The sequence below is a fragment of the Microplitis demolitor genome, chromosome 8 (genome assembly GCF_026212275.2).
Source record: "Microplitis demolitor isolate Queensland-Clemson2020A chromosome 8, iyMicDemo2.1a, whole genome shotgun sequence".
NCBI lineage: Eukaryota > Metazoa > Arthropoda > Insecta > Hymenoptera > Braconidae > Microplitis > Microplitis demolitor.
The window spans coordinates 12,802,391-12,821,655 of record NC_068552.1 but is presented as its reverse complement, the minus strand read 5'-3'; the positions used below and the strand labels follow the sequence as shown (position 1 = coordinate 12,821,655).

Here is a 19,265-nt window from a genome sequence, read left to right as displayed (position 1 = left end):
CTCTTAAGTTAAGTAATTAGTAGGGATGAGTTTTTTGCGGATGAACCGAAGAGACCCGAATTGAAGAATATATGAGGTGGATGCGGAATAATAATCGAGGAGAGTAAGTCCAGCGATTTAAAGATTACGACGCTCAACTGTCATACAGGTAATTATCTATATCTTAGCCCGCTTCACGTGGAACGAGGCGATTTTTATAATTAAGTTCTTGTTGTCAGGCTCTTATTTAGCCGATGCGAATTTTAATAATTACCTGGTACTAATTTATACTGAATTTTGACAGATTTAAGTATCATTCAATTAATAAAATAAAATGGAAAAATTGGAAAACGAGAATTCGTAAGACGGAATACAAGAATTCATAAGACGGAATACGAGAGTAATTAAAAAAGAGCAGATAACAGCGACTTGTCGAAAAAAGTCTAATCAACGGAGAAACTTGAGGCAAACGTTGAGGTAAATTACAAATTATTCAAGGCCCAACTTGGCCGGAATAATTGTGATTGCTCTGTATTAATTCATTAAATTAGTCTGACGTTATAATCGCATAAAAATTCTAGAAAGTTCAGTAGCGTCTTACTTACGGGTGTCGCCATTTCGTGTTCGCGACTCGGTGTTATTTTATTCAAGGCCCTGAGGCCGGAATAAAATTAGATTTTGTCATCTTTTGTATATTTAATAAATAAATCAATAATCATCTATTAATTTATTCAATGCCCTGAACCGGAATAAATTAATTTTTTATGATCGCGTCTAAAATTACATTTATGCCTTATTAATTTAATTAATTGGCCGAATTAATTTAGCGTGTATAGTCTTGTAAAAAATTAAAAATTAATTAGGAGAGGAAGGGGGGGGGGGGGCAAAATAAGTTCCTCAAAATTTTCTGTATACTAATAAATTCGAACGGATAATAAGCTTATCGAAATTTTTTATGTAATGAAGGCTAAAATAGACCACGAAAACTGTTCATCAAATATAATTTATTAAGAAAGTTAAAGATAATAAAATTACGTTTTAAAGTTACATCGCAGCAAACTATTAAAATAATTTTTTATATTATTAAAATACAATTGTTTCATAGTTATTTGCAAATATCACACGTATAACTTTGCACAACTTTATTGTGAAAACCTGCACATGAATCATGGGCCTAATTTTTATAATGGTCACATTGAATCCATGGCTCTAATAATTTTGAATATAATTTACCACAAAAAATACAAGCATTATCATCCACCGATTGTTTTGATTTACTTATTCTTTTTCCTTTTTCTTTGATTTTTGTTCTCTCCGTCGTTTTAATGTCAAATCCGAAATTATTTGGAGGGCCCACTCTGTCCCTAATTTTCGATTTTTCAATTTTAATGGACGCAGCATAATGAAGTGAAAATGAGTATCAAGGATCTAAGAAGAAGTCAACGCGTAAAAAAAATTAATGATATTATAATTATTTTCCTTAAGGGACCCACCTTGCCCCCCCCCTCTCCTAGTTATAAGTTGCAGAAATTCTAAATATCAATGTGATTAAATAAAACGATGTTAATTATTCTAGAAAATTTAGATTGAATCATTGATAAAATTTTGCGGAAAATTTCTATTGGAAAAAATGATAGAGGATTTCTTTGATAAAGTATAATAAAATAATTGAGTATGAGATTGTAATTAAATTTATTGATTGGTAAATTGAATAATTAATGAAAAGTTGGAAAGTGGATTAAGATTAAATATGGTAAAATTTCTGAATGGTAAATTATATAATTAATGGTAAATAAAATTTAGTTAAATATAATGGTGAATTAAATAGAAATTAAAGGAAATTGTCGAAATGAAATTAATTGGAAAAATGTGGTCTATGACGATATGTCCGGTAGAGAAAATTGGTTAACAAAATTAAGGTAATGTCCAGGGGACAAAATTCGTATTAGGTTATAAGGTAATCTCTGGTGGACAATATTTTAATAAAGGTAAAATTTGATAATGTCCGATGGACAATAATAAGAGGTGAATAAGGTAAAATGTCCCGTAAACTAAAATAATTGAGAAAATTAGATAGTTTGTCATAAGAAAATTAATAAGTCATAAAGATAAAATTACTAGTCAATTACAATGAAGTTGCTTATGGTACATTGTTATTCAATAAATCTGAACTTAATTTTATTCCAGTGTTTCATTTATTTCCTCACCTCTCTCACAAAAATTTTACAAACGACCCTACTGATTTAAATAAAATTAAAATTTCCGGTTCTGGAAGGCCGAGTCCATCTTTCAGTGACGCTCTCCTTTATTCGACAATAATAAAAAAGGGTGACCAGACTTGACAAGGGAAATCCTCTGTTATAATGTTTGTACATCCACAAGAATTTTTAACAACTTGAAGTTCGTTTTGTATTCCCAACTTTTAATTTCTTATTCAGGTCAGCTAAGAAATTCATTAAAATTTTAATAAGACCGAAAAAGTAGATTTGTCAATGGAAACGTTGGATTAATTATTATTGATAACTATTCTTTTTAGCTAAATTGTTGACATGAAAAAAAAATTATTAGTAATTTACCTAAAATCAGCATTCACACTCTACTAATTTACTTGTGGTGGGGAAAACGAGCATTTCGAAAGTAAAGATGACTACAAGAGAAAGTTATCGTGTCATGACAATTCGGAATAACACAGTCGTGTCTAAATCGTGTACGACTAAGTCGCAAAATTTGATTCTAACATCAGTAATAAAATTAAATAATATAATTAATAATTCGAAGTCAAGCATTAACAATGGTTATTTCATCATCAATTTGCTGTGCTAGTTTGTCAAAGCTTTTCAATAATAGTGACTCAAAGATTAAAGAAAATTTCAAGTATTATCTGCGTCAATGCCTTGTTTCACTAATTCCTATAATTAGCACCATAGCAACGGGCATGACAATGGGCTACAGCGCAATATTGCTTCCACAATTGCAATCGATCAATGGATCTAGCGGTGCTGTTGGATTTAATGGAAGCTTAACTCGAAACTCGGTTAGCTTGACAATTACAAGCACAAATGAGGAATCATGGATAGCCGCTTCGTCTATTCTCGCAATGGCACCTGGCTGTTGGGTATCGAGTATTCTAATGGACAAGTTTGGTAGGAAAATGACCTTCATACTGATCAATCCTATCTTCACACTTGGCTGGACAATAGTCGGTGTGACAACTAAACTTATGCCATTGATATTTGGTCGTTTACTTTGTGGCTTTGGTGCAGGTCTCTTAAGTGCAACGAGTCCTGTTTATATAGCTGAAATAAGTGATCCTCATTTAAGAGGTATTCTTCTTGCAAGTCTGAGTTGTGCAGTCACATTTGGAATTTTAGTTACTCACATTCTTGGTACTTGGCTTCACTGGCAACTGACTGCTCATCTGTGTAGTATTATTTCAATTTTGTGCTTTGCACTCAGTTACTTTATGCCAGAAAGCCCGAATTGGTTACTGCAAAATGGTAATCACCAATCCGCCTTTGAAGTATGGTACTTCCTTAGAGGTAATACCTCTTCAGAGGAATTTGAAAGCAATTGCCGCAGTAGAAATGATAATAATAATAATAATAACAATAATAATACTAATAATAACAGCAACAATGCCCGAGGAAATTCAATATCAGCATGGTATGACAAGTATTTGACTAGACTTTTTTTTTCACCCCTGGTCATTGTCTGCGTCTTTGCTTTCACTAGTCAGTTCTCGGGAATCAACGTCGTAGCATTCTACTGTGTGACACTGTTAACGGAAGTTTCTGGACCGGAAAATGCATATCTGGCTACTTTAGTTCTGGATGTTGCACGAGTAGCATGCAGTATTGTCGCATGCTGGATGATATCTATGTATCCTAGGCGTCTACTGACTAGTATATCTGGCTTTGGAACAGCAATGACTCTCTTTGCTTTGTCAGCATGTTTGTTAGCTGATTACGGTAAACCTTGGTTGCCTATTGTGTTACTCTTCATCTACACTTGTACGGTGACAATCGGACTAGTACCGTTACCTTGGCTTCTGTGCGGTGAACTTTTTACAGATACTACAACAAGAGCCTTTGGATCGGCATTGAGTAGTAGTTTTGCTTTTTTTTGTTTCTTCGTTGCTGTAAAAACCGGGCCGATTGTCATGGATGTACTTTTATCACAAGACACGTTTGCCATTTATGGCTTGATCGCTCTCCTAGGTACTGTCATTCTTTACGTCTGGTTGCCTGAGACTAAAGATAAAACCCTTGAGGACATTAAAAGTGTTTTTGTTAAAAAAACCAATAATGAGAACTTGACGGAAACTACCAGATGCTGACTACCAGATGTTGTGTGTATGTGTAGTTTTTTTATTTTTTTTTTTATATACTTTTTTTGTTGAGTGGCTGTTTATGTAGTAGGTGTTGTCATTTTTAACTTATATAGTTTTCGACAGTGATTCAGTGTTGTCCAGTTACCAGAGAAACCGCTTGTGATGCTGACAAATGTGTGTTGTGACAGTACGACACCTAGCCGAAAACTAATTGCCAGTACCTAGCCCTCTCATTTTCCTAAAAGGATCGTTGCTGCTCGCTAGTCGGAACACTTGTTGTCACTATGAGACTGACGAAAATTAATTTTACTCAATATTGTGTCTAACTCACACTATAATCATTATATGTCAGTTTTATTTCTCTTACCTTATAGTTATTAATTCAACGGAAAATGAAAAATTATTAATACTTACTGACAATTGAAATTTCGTTGATAAAATAATTTCAGTTCAACTGATGTGATGTGAAAAAATCATTAAAATATTTAGCAACTTCATGACATTAACGATTATCGTATTCTAATTTTATAAAATTTATGTCAAAAAAACGAATTATTATGTCAAGCGTTCTATTTTATAAGTAGATAAATGTATTTTAATAATTAATCCTGATAAGTGTGAAATAAAAAAAAATTGACGTGTATTAAGATTTTCTTGTTACATTTGACGTGACTGCTTGAAATATTTTACAATACAGGGCATATCTCCATGAGCCATTTATATAATATAATATTCATGTTCACTATCGACTTTTCGTTCTCATGTAATATAAGTGACATGATTCACAATGATAAGAATAATTTCAATTTAATTTCTTTCTCGTAAGACGTGTAGAAATATTGCATATTATCATCATGGATGCCGAGTGACATAATCATTTTCATAGTTCATATGAGTATTTGTAATTAAATAGTACCTGAAAATCTAGTGATTTAATAGAACAAATTTATTCCAAGGAATATCTGATACTAAATTTATAATACAAGAATGATACTAGATATTTTTACAATTTATTAAAGATTAATAATTTTGAAAACAGAAAAGGAAAATGGATGGAAAACTAAAGTTAAAATTATTCATTCCAAAATTATCATGATTGCAATTTGAAAACAAAAAAAAATCGCTAATAACTTGATGAAATTTTTTTTTACCTTTCAATTAATCTATAGATTTATCTATGGCTAATAACAATGTCAGACTATCGACTTTTTTTTAACTTAGAGGAAATTTTCATAATCGAGGACACAGTTGAATAAAGATTGTAACGGTTGTCAAGATATTGCAATTTATCTCCACGGTTACTGGTAGTAAGTATTGGATAAAAATTTCTCTTATTCGGCAACCTGGTGATAACCATTATATATTTCTCAGCTTATAATAAATGAAACCAATAGCATTTATTTAAATTTTCTTGAAACTAATATGACTCTTAGTGAAGAATAATTTAAGAACCTATCAATATTGTAGGTCATAATTAATTAACACATAATTTTCAAGAGACGTAATATCTGGAAATAATTAATTTTTAAATGGTATTCTCAAGATAAAGCACGTGATATGAAAGACGTCGAACCAAGAATATATTAACCAACATGTTTAATACATGTTCAAACTTTGTAATTTATAAGAGGTTTAACAAGAGAAGTAGGTTATTTCGAATAAAGTAATGATATTCTGCAATTAAATGAATAAATGTAAAAAAATAACTCATAAATCTTTGTTAAAATATACAGCTAACAAAAGTCTCGAAGTTTTATCATCAACTCTACTCTAGATACGTCGACGTTATAAGAACATACAGCCGATGTGGCTTCTTTCGTGTCACCTGTTTAGTACTTCCTTTCTTTCCAAAGCTATATAAATATATACCTTAATATAGATTTAAGACAACTGTAAAGCTATCTAGCTAAACTTGTCTCTTCTCTTCAACTAGTTAATCTGTAAAATGTCTAAGCCATGATTTTCAAAAATACAAAGTTTAGCGATACTAAGTACTCCTTTACATGGTTAGTTTTAACCATCGGTGTCGAAAAAAGTGTTGCAGCGAAAGTTTCCGAGTCCTTCACTCGAGTAACGAGAAATAAACTTTGAAAAAACCAAAAGTACTTTTGAATCATTAAAGTCGAAAATTTTTAAGTATTTGAAAGTTTCTCTAACATTGCTAATATACATTAGTTTTTTTAAAAAAATTTTCTAACGTACTTAGTTTCTATTTTTTTGATTTATTTTTATTGCACTAATGGTCTATAAAATCAATTTTTATTGCTCGCAGATACGCAATAAAAAAAGTTTTTTTTTTATCAATATTTTTTTTTCCAGTGCATACATTCAAATTTGTAAATGGTTTTATAGTATTTTAATGGATTTAGTCTTACTTGATTTATGAATAGCATAAAATCCTTCAAACTTTTATTTTTTAATACAGAACGAATACAATAAAAAAAAGCTCGCTAATGATTTAAACTGGAAGATTTTTTTTTTATTTTAATAAAAACTGCAAATCGTGCTTTGAAAGTGTGAGAGAGTAAAAGTCAGGTAAAACATTTTCTGTTGATACTGTGTCGTAGTAAAGTAAAAAATATTGTACTTCGTTAAGCTAGAAACCTAGCTCAAAAGTTTTTTTTACAAGAAAGTATAGTATATTTTTATTTTTTATTCATCATTCATTTTTCTTTACTTAACTTATTGATTTTTTTTTGTCTTAATAAACTTATTCCATTAGTTTTCATTAAGTTATTTGTGTAGATAACGAAATGATTAATAATGTGAATAAAACAAACCAAACAAATATATACGGTAGAGTAAAGTATGAAAAAAAAAAAAAAAAAAAAAAAAATATGCAATAAACGAAAATCTACGCATCTTGTATCTCTTGTACTTTTCAATAAATATATATTCCAAATTCTCTCTTGGGTATCGATATAACTCTGGTGAAAATTTTTGCAGTATTGTTTCACTCGTACGCGTGTTTGTACGACGCTCGATCATAAAACGATTACCAGGTGGTACCCCGTGGTCGAGATGTGGGAATACATACATACGTTTTATATGTAGCTATAAAAAAGTATTAGAGAATCTTATATTCAAGACTCGACCTCCCTTGGGAAGATAAACCAGCATGTTCTACTGGGTTACGTGTCCGATATGCACCATCGCGAAAAGAAACGACTTCTCTACTGCTATATCCTACTTCTTCTATCTGCTAAATTTGTGTCGTGTCATTTTGTCTGACATTCTTTTTTCTCTATTTAATATTTAATAACTTTCGTTAAAAATTCTCATTGCATCAAGTCACATTGAAAATGAATAATTAAAATTTGGTTACTCATAATTTGTACTTGACTAATTGAACAGTAATAGTATTATGGCGAGGTTTTTAAAAAAAAAAAAAAAAAATGAAAATGAAGAAAAGACAGTCGATGTGGAATGAATAAATTTAAACGTAAATCATCGTGGCGTGTATTCTCCTACTTGAATATCAATGTACCCGGAAGTATGGGAGTGAGGGTATTTCATCCCGGCGGATCAGAGCAATCCCTGGGTAATCGGTTCTCCAATTATGTCGAGAATAGACCAAGAGAAGTAGATAAAGAATAAAAGTAGATAGAAAAAGAATAATCTCTAACAAAAATAAAAAAAAAAATTTTTTTAATTCTTATTCAAGTCAAACTCACACAAATCACAATATTCTATTCTATCAATTAATTATTTATTTTTATCCTCAATCTGAATATTTAATATTTTTTTATTTACATACACTTCATTGAGAAAAGCTTAACCTCTAAATCTTAAGATTATTACAGCATACTTTGGAAAAAATAATCCGGATTCCATATTACTAGTAATACGTTAACTACTTTCCCCAGTAATGCTTTAAAACGTCTCTTGTTATTAATAAATTTATAATTAGTTTATATATTTTTTTTTTTACAATGAACTTAAAATTATAATAAATTCAAAATTCATTCATTACTTTCCTCTATCTGATGCACTATTGGTATTAATTTATTGTGTAAAAGTAAAATCGGTTTAACATTTCATTCAATCTATCTTTCAAAAAGTACATTTTACGTATTCGTTCACATGATCAATTTGTTTTATTGAATATAAAAATTGCATACTAATATATTTTAATATTAGCTTTTTTCGAGTAGATAGTTTAATAATTTCATCAAGTAAGCCACTGAATTGCAATAATTAATTAAAAAAAAAAAGTTAGTAGTTAATTAAATTTCACTTGCAGGTGCCCCACGTCATTTTGAAATACAACAATGTACAAAAGCGTTGTGATGAAAGCTTGAATCAGAATAATTTTTTTTTTTTTTATTCAATATTACAAAAGTGCTTTGATACGAGTATGAACGTATCGACGAATAAAAGACATGGAAACGAAAGTATTCCAATATAATCGGATTAAACTATTGTAGAAAAGACGAATATTGCAATGCATTATATTTTCCTAAATAAAATATGTATTATCTCTTTTATTCATCATTTTCATTCAAAAGCATAATATTCATTGACGCATAACTTGAATATTAAAAGAAATATAATCAGATATAAAATGTTAAATTTTCCATGAAATATCCAACAAATATCTGTTAAAAAAATATTTTGAAAGATTTTCTTATCAAGATCTTAAGGCAAAAGAAAAAAAAATTCATCATATGCGTATCCGAATTGAAATTCTTTCAAGTTAGCCCCCGGGGATTATAATCCAAAAAAAGTGCAAGTACGAAAAAAAGAAAATGAAATAACAATAATAATAAAAATAAATGAAAAAAAATAAGTATATAAGGATAATCCACGATAACAATTTCTCGAGAGCGATGGTGTGTACCAGGTGCTGCGGGGTCCACTGTGATCGACCATCATGCTCAAGATATCTTGTGCCTCAAAGCCTTCCAGCATATAAACGGAAACATATTGGATTGGGTATGGGACCTACTGAACAAGTTTAAGATACGTATAGTTAAAAAAAGCCCACAAGGATCAAAGTTAGCTTATATTTTTTCTTATTGTGATCTTGGTGTTAGAGCTGTTGTTGTTAGTGAATAATACCCCCCTGACTCTTTTCCTCTTTTTCTTTCTCTGAAATGTGCTGGTATAAAGAGCAGCTGAAGTATAAAGAATAAGAAAGCAAGTAGATCGAAGCTTACAATATATTAGCAAGACCACCGAAAAACGCTTTAGGCGGCATAACCAAGTGCACTTAGATGCCGCAATAAGATAGCTTCACCATTAATAGCCACTGCGTCGCCGCGTAATTATAGTAATCGCACGTCCGAGTGGAGTCATAACCGGGCTGTTTCCCTTCGATGTTGCTTAGATTGTGTACTCCTCAGTATATCGTAAATGCGATAATTTCAGTCAAGATGTATCGAATTATTATTATTTTTATTTATTTTTTATTTTTTATTTTAAACCAGCAGAGATTCAATGAATTTTTTTTCCTTTAATTTTCCATTAAACTGAAATTTTTTCGTCGCTGTAGGTAAAAAAGTTGAACTAATATTTGGGACATTAATTCAATAGGTGTATGTATATATATATGTGTATGTATACATGAATAATGTGTCCCTTGGTGAATGTATAATAATAATAATAATAATAATAATAATAATAATAAGTATGCGTGAAGCTGTATGCTTCATTACTTCTATAGATATCCTCATTGTTCTTTAACCACGTGAGTATGCAATGAGAGTAAGTATAGCAAAGTTGTTGGTACATAGTTCCTCATGGTATTGTATTTCTTTCTCTATAGTTTAGTGCTCTCTTACCCTTGGCTGTAAGTGTTAGTGCTCTTGTATAATTCATACGCAAACTAGAGTTTAATCCAGCTTTAGTGAATACCACCAGTAGGAAGCTGTACGCTGACCAACTAAAGTTATGAGTCCCTTATGCTGCACGTGCTATTTTACTCACGTTAGGTTAGACAACGTGGTTACTACTTGGCTTCCTTGCTTTAGGATTAGTTACTGTTATAATCTACAATCCATGTCGACTAAATGTCTATTGTTACAAATTTAGATTCATTTTATTCTAATATTGAAATGAATTATAAATAGTAACATTAGAAATTTTTACTTATGCTTAAAGTAGTTTAGTTTTTGGCACTCGTACATAAATCAAAGAAGTCTGTATAAAAAATCTGAAAAACGGTTGACACTGTGGGCCAAACCCAAAATTTCCCGCTATTTCTAACTCAGAGAGCTCCAAAACGTTATTAGTTGTAAATTTTTGAGCTTTTCGAGTTAAAAAAACGATCAAACCAAAAAGAATCCATTTCACTAAAAAGTCGTTATTTTTGTCCGACGATATCTTTGAAACAAATCGACCAATCGACTTCAAAATCTATTTAAATCTAAGTCTTGATGAACCCTTTTGATTGCCGCCATTTACACGCACGTACGCATGCGCACGTTCATCCAAAAATATTCAGAATAGTTTCCCAGGAGCTCACTATAGGTATGATGTAAACTCGATTTTCGAAAATCAGATCGAAACCAGTAACTTCCTTTTTTTTTTAAGTTTTCAATTTTCATAGTGGGAGGTTAGAAATAGTTTATATTTTACCCGAAATTTTTATTGTTATTATTTATATAAATCCTTTTATAACGTTTTTTACCAATAATTGAAGTCTTATAATTTAATTTCTGAGTTTCTATTAGCCTAGATTTTATTTCCTATACAAATGGAATATAAAGAATTTTAATATATAAAAAATTCAATGAAATTAATATTAAAGAAATTTATTGATAAGTAATTACATATCTTCGAAACGCAAAAATATTTGTATGAATGCTGAAGCATTTGTGATAGCAAAAAAAAATATATATCAGATGTCAATAGCTAATAGAAAATAAGAAAATGAATTGAAACGAAACCAAGCAATATATGCGTCTGTTCTATTTGCATTTCCTGGAAAGTTTTTTATATGAAAAATTCCGATATCTTACTTTCCGTTTCCAATTGTACAAGTTTCACATATACGAATAAAAAAAATCGAAATAATAAAATAGTATGAAGGTATAGACCAAGTTTATCGGTGTACACGTCGTCTTTTTCAAAAGTATACAAGTCTTTACTGGAGTATTGTAATAGTATCGCAGTGGCAGCATTAGTGTAAGTAAAACCTACGTCGTTGAGCGCTTACAGAAAGTTACAGGGGATAAAAGAAGACTAGAAAAGGAAAGTTGAATTTTCCGTGTGCACGGATAAGAGTAAAAAGAAAATGGGTGTGTGCATATGAGAAAAGGTAAAGAAATGAAAATGTAAAGATAGAGTAGAAGGGAACTGTAATCGAATGTAAATGTTGCGGAAAGCCGAAGCTTCTTATCCCGATCAAGACTACAAGTTACCGTCCGTCTAGGGAATTTATCCACGGCAGCATGTCAGTCGTTACTTCCGGCGAAAAACGAAAGAGAGACGTTCACTTTCAAATATATTTTTTATTTTTATTCCTATACAAGTATAAATTCTCAAGGCGATTTAAATTCATTGTGTTAATCTATAAATATACATTTAAGGTAGACCATTAAAAAAAGGTTTCAAAAGTACTTTTACACTGTGAAAAATCGGGAGTGAATTTAGATTTTATCTCAATCCAAATTCATTCCGTCACTCGGAATTTCGAAGTTTAAAAAAATCTCTTCGAGTAAACGGAATTTAAAAAAATCTCTAGGAGTAAACCCGAGGCCGAAAGCACGTACTTTCGTCCGGGCATGAAGAATAGTATATTACACATCTAGGGAAGTTAAGTAAGAAATGTCTCAGATCACATGTCAACAAACATGTGATCTGAGGCTTTCTTATTTACTTCCCGTGATGTGTTTACTATTTTTCGCGTCGACGGAGGCGGAAAGTGGCAACTTCGTTTTGCACAGCGGGACGAAAGTTGACGCTTTCCGCCCGGAGACGAGAAAAATTAAATTAAATTTGTACCTTTCCATTATATTTATATACCATTTTGAAGACTATGTGCAGAAGTGAAAAATTATTAAAATAACTAATTGTCAATTAATTGATATCATTATTAGCTATCTAATAACCGTCATTATTGAATCAACACTTAAGTGCAATAAAACTTTTTTATGTTATATTTTTAAACAATATAAAATCAATAATTTAAAAGTACTGCAATTCAATATAAAATCACGGCGTCACTTGAAAACTCTTAAAAATAGCTTGTTCAAAAAGTTCACTAACTTTTTACACTTAGTTTTTTTTCTTTCCATTTATTCCATTTAATACTTCGTTATATGTCCTATTACTTTTGCTATAGCTTGATTTTATATTTTAAAAGAAAAAAAATATTTATTTTGATGCAAAAAAAAAGTTCCATGAAAAATTTATTTCTTTGGTAGAAAAGTTATCTCCTCGAAAGAAGGAATTTTTTATTTTTATTTTATCAAACAAAAATTATTTTTCTGATAATTAGTTGCAGGAATGTGTTCAAAGAAATTTCTATGTTTATATATATTATCAAGATATTGGTATTTACATATTGTAGTTGTACTTGTAAAGTCGTCATTCAATCGTAACATAAATTCTCAAGCAGCTGAAACTCAGTGCCAAAAGAGAAAAGTAAATATCGAAATCTCTACGGTACCTAGGAATCGTACGCTATGCCTTTCGTCTGCTTATCACTCGTGAATGAATTTACAGTCGTCAATAATATTTATTCTTTTATATATTTACATCAATTTATATATATTTTTTATATCGATGCAAATTATAAAAGAAAAAAATAAAAGTACATCATTATTTAGATTGATTTTTATTTGTATTTTTATAGTATACTATAAATATATATACTTATACAGAATATGAACAATTTTATAGTAAATGAATAAAACTTTATAAACATGCATGGATTTATGTAAATGGGGACATTTATTAACATTTGAGACCAGAAATAAATAAATATTGATTAACAATTAAATAATTATAAAATAGAATATTGCACGCCTTATTTTAATATTTTTTGACACTTGTAATCTTATTTCTATCTCATAACATAAGGTAAAAACAAAAGCAAAGGAAATAAAAATTTCTATTTTTTCAGTATGTATATCAAAAGATAACTAATAATATCAAAAATTTGTGATAACTTTTAGCAAAAATTTAAAAAAATTCAGTGAGGCAATACTTCAAAAATACAAATAAAATCTTATACTAATTTCTCGTTAAAGATATGCATAATAATTATTTATGAATGCGAATAATGTTAATACGTGTCCTATCATATTATCACCAGGGCAATGGTATTTTGAGGATGTAAAAATTGTCAGGTAAGCACAACTTATCTGCTTAACTGTTAGCTTCTTAGTAGCATACTCGCTTGTGGTGTTAAGTAACCGCGTGTATAGGCTGCTATGTATCATATATATATATATATATATACACCTATATATAACCATACTTAACCGTATCCCGCGAGTTCCGTGATTCACATCGCGCTCCAAAGTAAGAATCGATTATTTCCACTCGACGTCACGAGCACGAACGTTCGTGGTTAAGTATACATAAAGCTTCTTTTTCTACTCTCATCCTTAGATTTCTCTGTGGGACGTGGTGACTCGCCATGTCTTAGTGGTTTAAAGATCCCTACTACCATATACATTTATATATATATATATATATATACATATATATATTTCCACGACAGGCGCCACGGCAGAAGCCCGACCGCGTCGACCGTCGTTCGCCTATTTGTTATTGTAATCGGCATCACTATGGATGAGACGCGGATAATGGGGGATTCTAGGGATTTACCGACTGCACCTTAACATTTGCCTTGAGTCAAGTAACAGGCTAGAAGAAAAAGAGTTCTCGTTTACCTCGTAAGACACACGCCGCATGCTACACTTCTGCTGCTACAGTCTACGGTAGTATAGTAGCTTTTCTGCCATCATCAATGTGCAGCCTCTCGTTTTCTTTACTCTATTTTTTTTTTATTTCACTACTATCCCGTATCGTTCTTTTCTCATTTTGGTCACACGAGAGCCACCATCAAAATTGTCGTCGTCATACAGAGCAAGCAGGTTCAAGCGGCGGCACAGCAGACTCAACATCTTGAATCAGCACGTGTTGCCCATACACAGCCACACGTTGCACAAATGTCTTCTCTATTCTATACCAATGTACGACCTGCTGTCATAAATCGTACGACCTATTTTCTGTATCTTGATGTTGGCTTTTAAATGCGAAATTTATTCACCCAGCTATAATATAGGCATACATAATCCACCGTGACGTAAGGTTTATCACGTTATTTTTTGATATACATCTTGTTGAGTTCATCAACTTGTTTTATGTTCATTTTAGTGTGTTATTTTTTTTTTTTTTTATTCTTATTTTATTCGTTGTATAACGTATAATAATTTTTCAATATATGTAATAAATATAAATTTATATATATATATTTTGTTTTTTACAGTATTATGATGACTCATTAATTGCAAAATTTATTATCATACTCTGTGCATACTAATGACAATAATAATTATTAATCGCTGATTAAAAATATTTTTTCAGCAGCTGAGTAAACACTCTTTCAACATTTATTACAAAATTTTTTTTTGCAGTAAAAAATATACTGTATAAATACTTTTAATTGTATAAGTAAATTACTCGCAAAGAAAAAAAAATAATTAATGTCATACAAAGTAATAAATTATTTTTGATTAACCACAAAAAAATCTTTTTTCTACATTATTTTTAATTCAATGATTTTTTCAAAGGATAGTATGTATATAATATCACAATACATATCTTTTATTATGATAATAAAAATGAAATCACATTCACATCGACTAGCAGCATGATATTTTTATGGTCGTCTATATTTTAAATGATTACCAAATATAAATCAAAGTATCAAAATCAATTTAACATTTTTTCTCATGGCAGAAAAGAGAGAGATTTGTGATTTAGTGATATGGGAGACACAATAATGAAAAAGAGTAAAAAATAACGATAGAGAGCACACGCCAATATGGTGTACTAGCTAAATCGTATAAGGATAGAAAGAAGACAGGAAGATGACTCGTTCACGTTGATGAACGTGCAGACCGTGTGGCTGCTAAGATAGATCTTCACTGCGTGATGTGTTTGTCGAGGCGCGTGACGTGCCGTGCTTGAATCCATTATAATATCCAAGTCTCTACCCTTTTTCTCTCTCTCTTTCATCTCTTTACTTCGGTATCCATACTCAGCTTATATTTTCTTCTCTATCTTATATCTACTATTCTCTTCAGACTACTGTACTTGACTTTTGTCTCTCTTGTTGATCTCACGCGCATTTTATACCAGCTCTAAAAGCTTCTTGAGTGAGTTCCATGTATATAGTTCTATGTATGCACTGCAAAGAAATATCGTGGCTGACATTTCCTGACGAGACTACTGTCTAGTCACAAATTAGTCTCCCGTGCAGGGTCAAATGCTGTCATGGGACACAGTATAACCTTCCGACATGTGTTAACTTGTTCATTTCCGGCGATCAGTGTTGAAAAAAATAGAAAATAAATTGAACTGTAAATCAAAAGTTCATTTCCCAGATTTGTAGCAAAAAAAAAAAAAAAAATTAATTTAAATGTTAGGTAGTTTTTTTAAATAAATATTTTTTACCATTCAAATTTTTTTTTTAACTGCAATTTAAAATTATTTTGGAAGATATCCTGCGTATCTTTTAATTTAAATTGAAACTAATTTGCTTAAAATATATGTAGATAGTAAAATATATATGCAGATGACGTCTTAATTGATCAAGAAGACTTAGGTGATAATTAGGGGTAGAGTATTAATCCACAGATCTAATTGATTCCATCTTGAAAGGCAATTATACCGACGCGTTTACTAATTGAGATTGCTTGCGGCGTGAATTCGAGAATGATAATTCATTGAACGTTTATTCGGAAGCTACAATAGGATGATGAATACAGTTCCAACGAGTGCAAAAAAACAAAAAAAAAAAAAAAACAAAAAAAAAAAAAAAAAAAAAGAAGAAAATAAATAAACGTGGAAAGTTAAGACTTACGTTTTAAACAAAGTTTTTAACATTCTATCGTACTATCTGAGGAAAAATGCGCATGCTTTAAATACTTTGGTCACCCATTATATACATTATATTTTATCTCTTTCTACATAACATCAGAGTTATACTGTCTCTGTTTCTCTACACAATACAGCTTCTTACTACGATGCACTCTCTTCAATTCTTTTTCTCTCTCGCTCTGTAACTACTTGACGTGTATAGGTATACATAGGATAACTCGACCTCTGCTGAACCAAGGGATAATGTCGTTACTGCCCTCTTAATTTTCACGGATTAATTAACGCTAAGATGCGGTCGCAGCAGAATTTAATTTTGCATTTCAATTATGCACCACCATCACCACTATTTCCCGTTAGACACGATGGAAAGAGGCTACGAATAATAATATTTTTAAGTATAATCTCAAGTTAATTTATTTTATTACTTCCATTTTAAAAATTATATTTATTTTAAAGCATTTCATTTTTATCTCCAAGACTCACTAATTAACAATTTAATAATAAATACTATTTTACAACTTATTCTTTTATTATTTAATTAAAATTTTTAATTTCATTTAACAGCGTGACCAATTTTTTTTAACTAAATATCGTAAATTTATCCTTGCATTGATTACTGAATAGAGCATTCACTGAAAAATCGTTTTTCATCTTCCATTTATATATGTGCCAATATACATAGGCTGAATATGTCAAACTTGATATTGCTTAGTCTGTTTGTGACGGGATTTTCATACAGCTGTCAGGCATCAATGTAGTCCAAAAGGTACGTAGAGAACTTTATCAGTCCCAGTTATACAGAATAGATGATCATCACGTATTTTAAAGTGAGATAGACAGGGTTAAATAAATACAGACTGAGGATGCTAAATATATAGATATTTGAGAAGGAACTAAACGAATAGAAAGCATCCTTGAACGCTCGTTTGTTATCGTTATCACCCAATTCGTTAATTAATTTATTCGATTAAACGAGAATAATAACCGGTTTCAAGCATCATCCCTTTACCTCTTCCAGCCTCTATACCCACGTCATACTGGGCCAACTATAGTTTATTTATGAGCGAGCTCGCGGGTTTTCCTCTCTACTTTTGCTTTATTTTACTGATATATCGTTTGCAAATTTCATCATTTGTCTTTTAAATTAATTTTTTTTTTTTTGTTTTCTTTTTCGTTTTTTTATTATTTATAAAATTTATTTGTCCACTTCAAATTCATTAGTTTATGAATTTTTTAAATTTATCAATATACGTTATTAATGCTTTTCATAATCATGATTTATAAAACTTAACAGTGTAACAAGTTTGCCTACATTAGTTTATGAATTTATTTGTGAAAATGCCGTAAGTAGTAACAGCAACAACGAGGTTTTCACCGCAATTCAGTAGGTTTAGTGTGTCGAAGTGCAGCTGTAACTTTTATAGATCACACGGCTTGACTTTGCTGTGAACCAGTAAAAGCGCCAAAGTCTCTTAGCATAGTCGTAAGCTGAGGCCAAGGTGGAAAAAGGTAAATAATTCAGAGAGTGGCGTAAAGCCAAATGGTCCAAGGCTTTTTCTCTCTTTTCCTCTATACTTTATTTTCTCTATCTTTGTCTAGCCATTGCCCTTTATATATATATATATATATATATATATATATATATATATATATATATATATATATATATATATATATATATTATACACTTTTGATCCTTTCTTTTCTCACTCAAGAACGTCACTTCACTACTCGACTGGTGCCATATCTCTTGCGTTTTTTACTTCATACACCAACGATGTCTCGGGTCTTCTTCTTAGAGTGTCCCATCTAAAAACACCCACCTCTTTCATGGCTTATTAATGTTTAATGGATACGGCTCTTGACATAGAATAAATTTTATATCGTACTGACGTTTTATGATCGCTCGAGTTTCTGTATAATATTCAGGTAATATTTGATGTATAATATAATGCGCATTCTAGATGGACTAAGCTAAAGTGTTGCTCATATCAAAAAAAGTTTTTTTTTTATACTTTGCTATTTAAATACTATTTACAAAATAAATTTATATTTTGTTATGCCTCTGTAGATTTTTAATTATTCTTTTAATGTTATCTTTCAAAATTGCTGACGGTGATGTTCATACGCCAGCGTCTGGGCAGAGCACACCACATTACCAGTTTATTCCCGTGGCGTAATGATACTTAAAATTGCAATATACTTTCTGTAACACCTTTTTTGTCAGTTACTGAATGAAACTCATAGAATACACTACGAAGTGTTATGCATTTCTAGTTACAGAAAACCTCTAAGAATTAATTATAGAATTGTAATTAAAGATCTTATTTTAATATTATGTTAGAAAATTAAGCCCAGAATAATTACTATCATTTTAATTAAAACTTAACAGATACTAATAAGTTTTCAAGTTGAAGTGCAACTTTATGTTATAAAATAAACAATTAAAAGTGACTATAATTTAGACATTAAAATTTGTGCAAGTTATTTTAAAAAGAAATTGAACCTTTCTCCCAAGGCATAACAATTTATAAAAAGATGATTTCGTAGATCTCAAGGTTATCTGCGTTTTTCTTATTATTGTTTCCCTCAATACCACAAAAATATTGTATTATTATTTTATTGTATTTCACATTATGATTATTTTTATCTTTCTATATAAATCCTCTGTTGTATGAGTCTTCAAAGATAAAGGATATTGTAGAAACCATACGTATAAGTTGTGAAATGCGTCCAAGGACTTAAAAGCAATCGAATCCAGCTCGTTTATCGTCTTCTCTGTAACCAACTCTTTTCTTCGTATTTCTCGGATCGTCCGATGGCGAGCGACTGAGTACAAGGCAATACCTCTGATAAAACCTGTGAAAATCAATTCACCAAGAAAACCAAGAGAAAA

At 30.6% G+C, this 19,265-nt stretch overlaps 2 protein-coding genes across 2 annotated transcripts in view; both read left to right on the top strand.

Moving 5' to 3' along the window:
- LOC103573956 (mannosyl-oligosaccharide 1,2-alpha-mannosidase IA) overlaps positions 1 to 19,265 on the top strand; it is a 276,712-nt gene that overhangs the window by 114,281 nt on the left and 143,166 nt on the right. The gene's annotated exons all lie outside the window — the stretch shown is intronic.
- Positions 2,699 to 5,427, top strand: LOC103573957 (facilitated trehalose transporter Tret1-like). Its single transcript, XM_008553266.2, has one exon. The coding sequence runs from the start codon at positions 2,771 to 2,773 to the stop codon at positions 4,313 to 4,315; it is 1,545 nt and encodes a 514-aa protein (XP_008551488.1). The 5' UTR covers positions 2,699 to 2,770; the 3' UTR covers positions 4,316 to 5,427.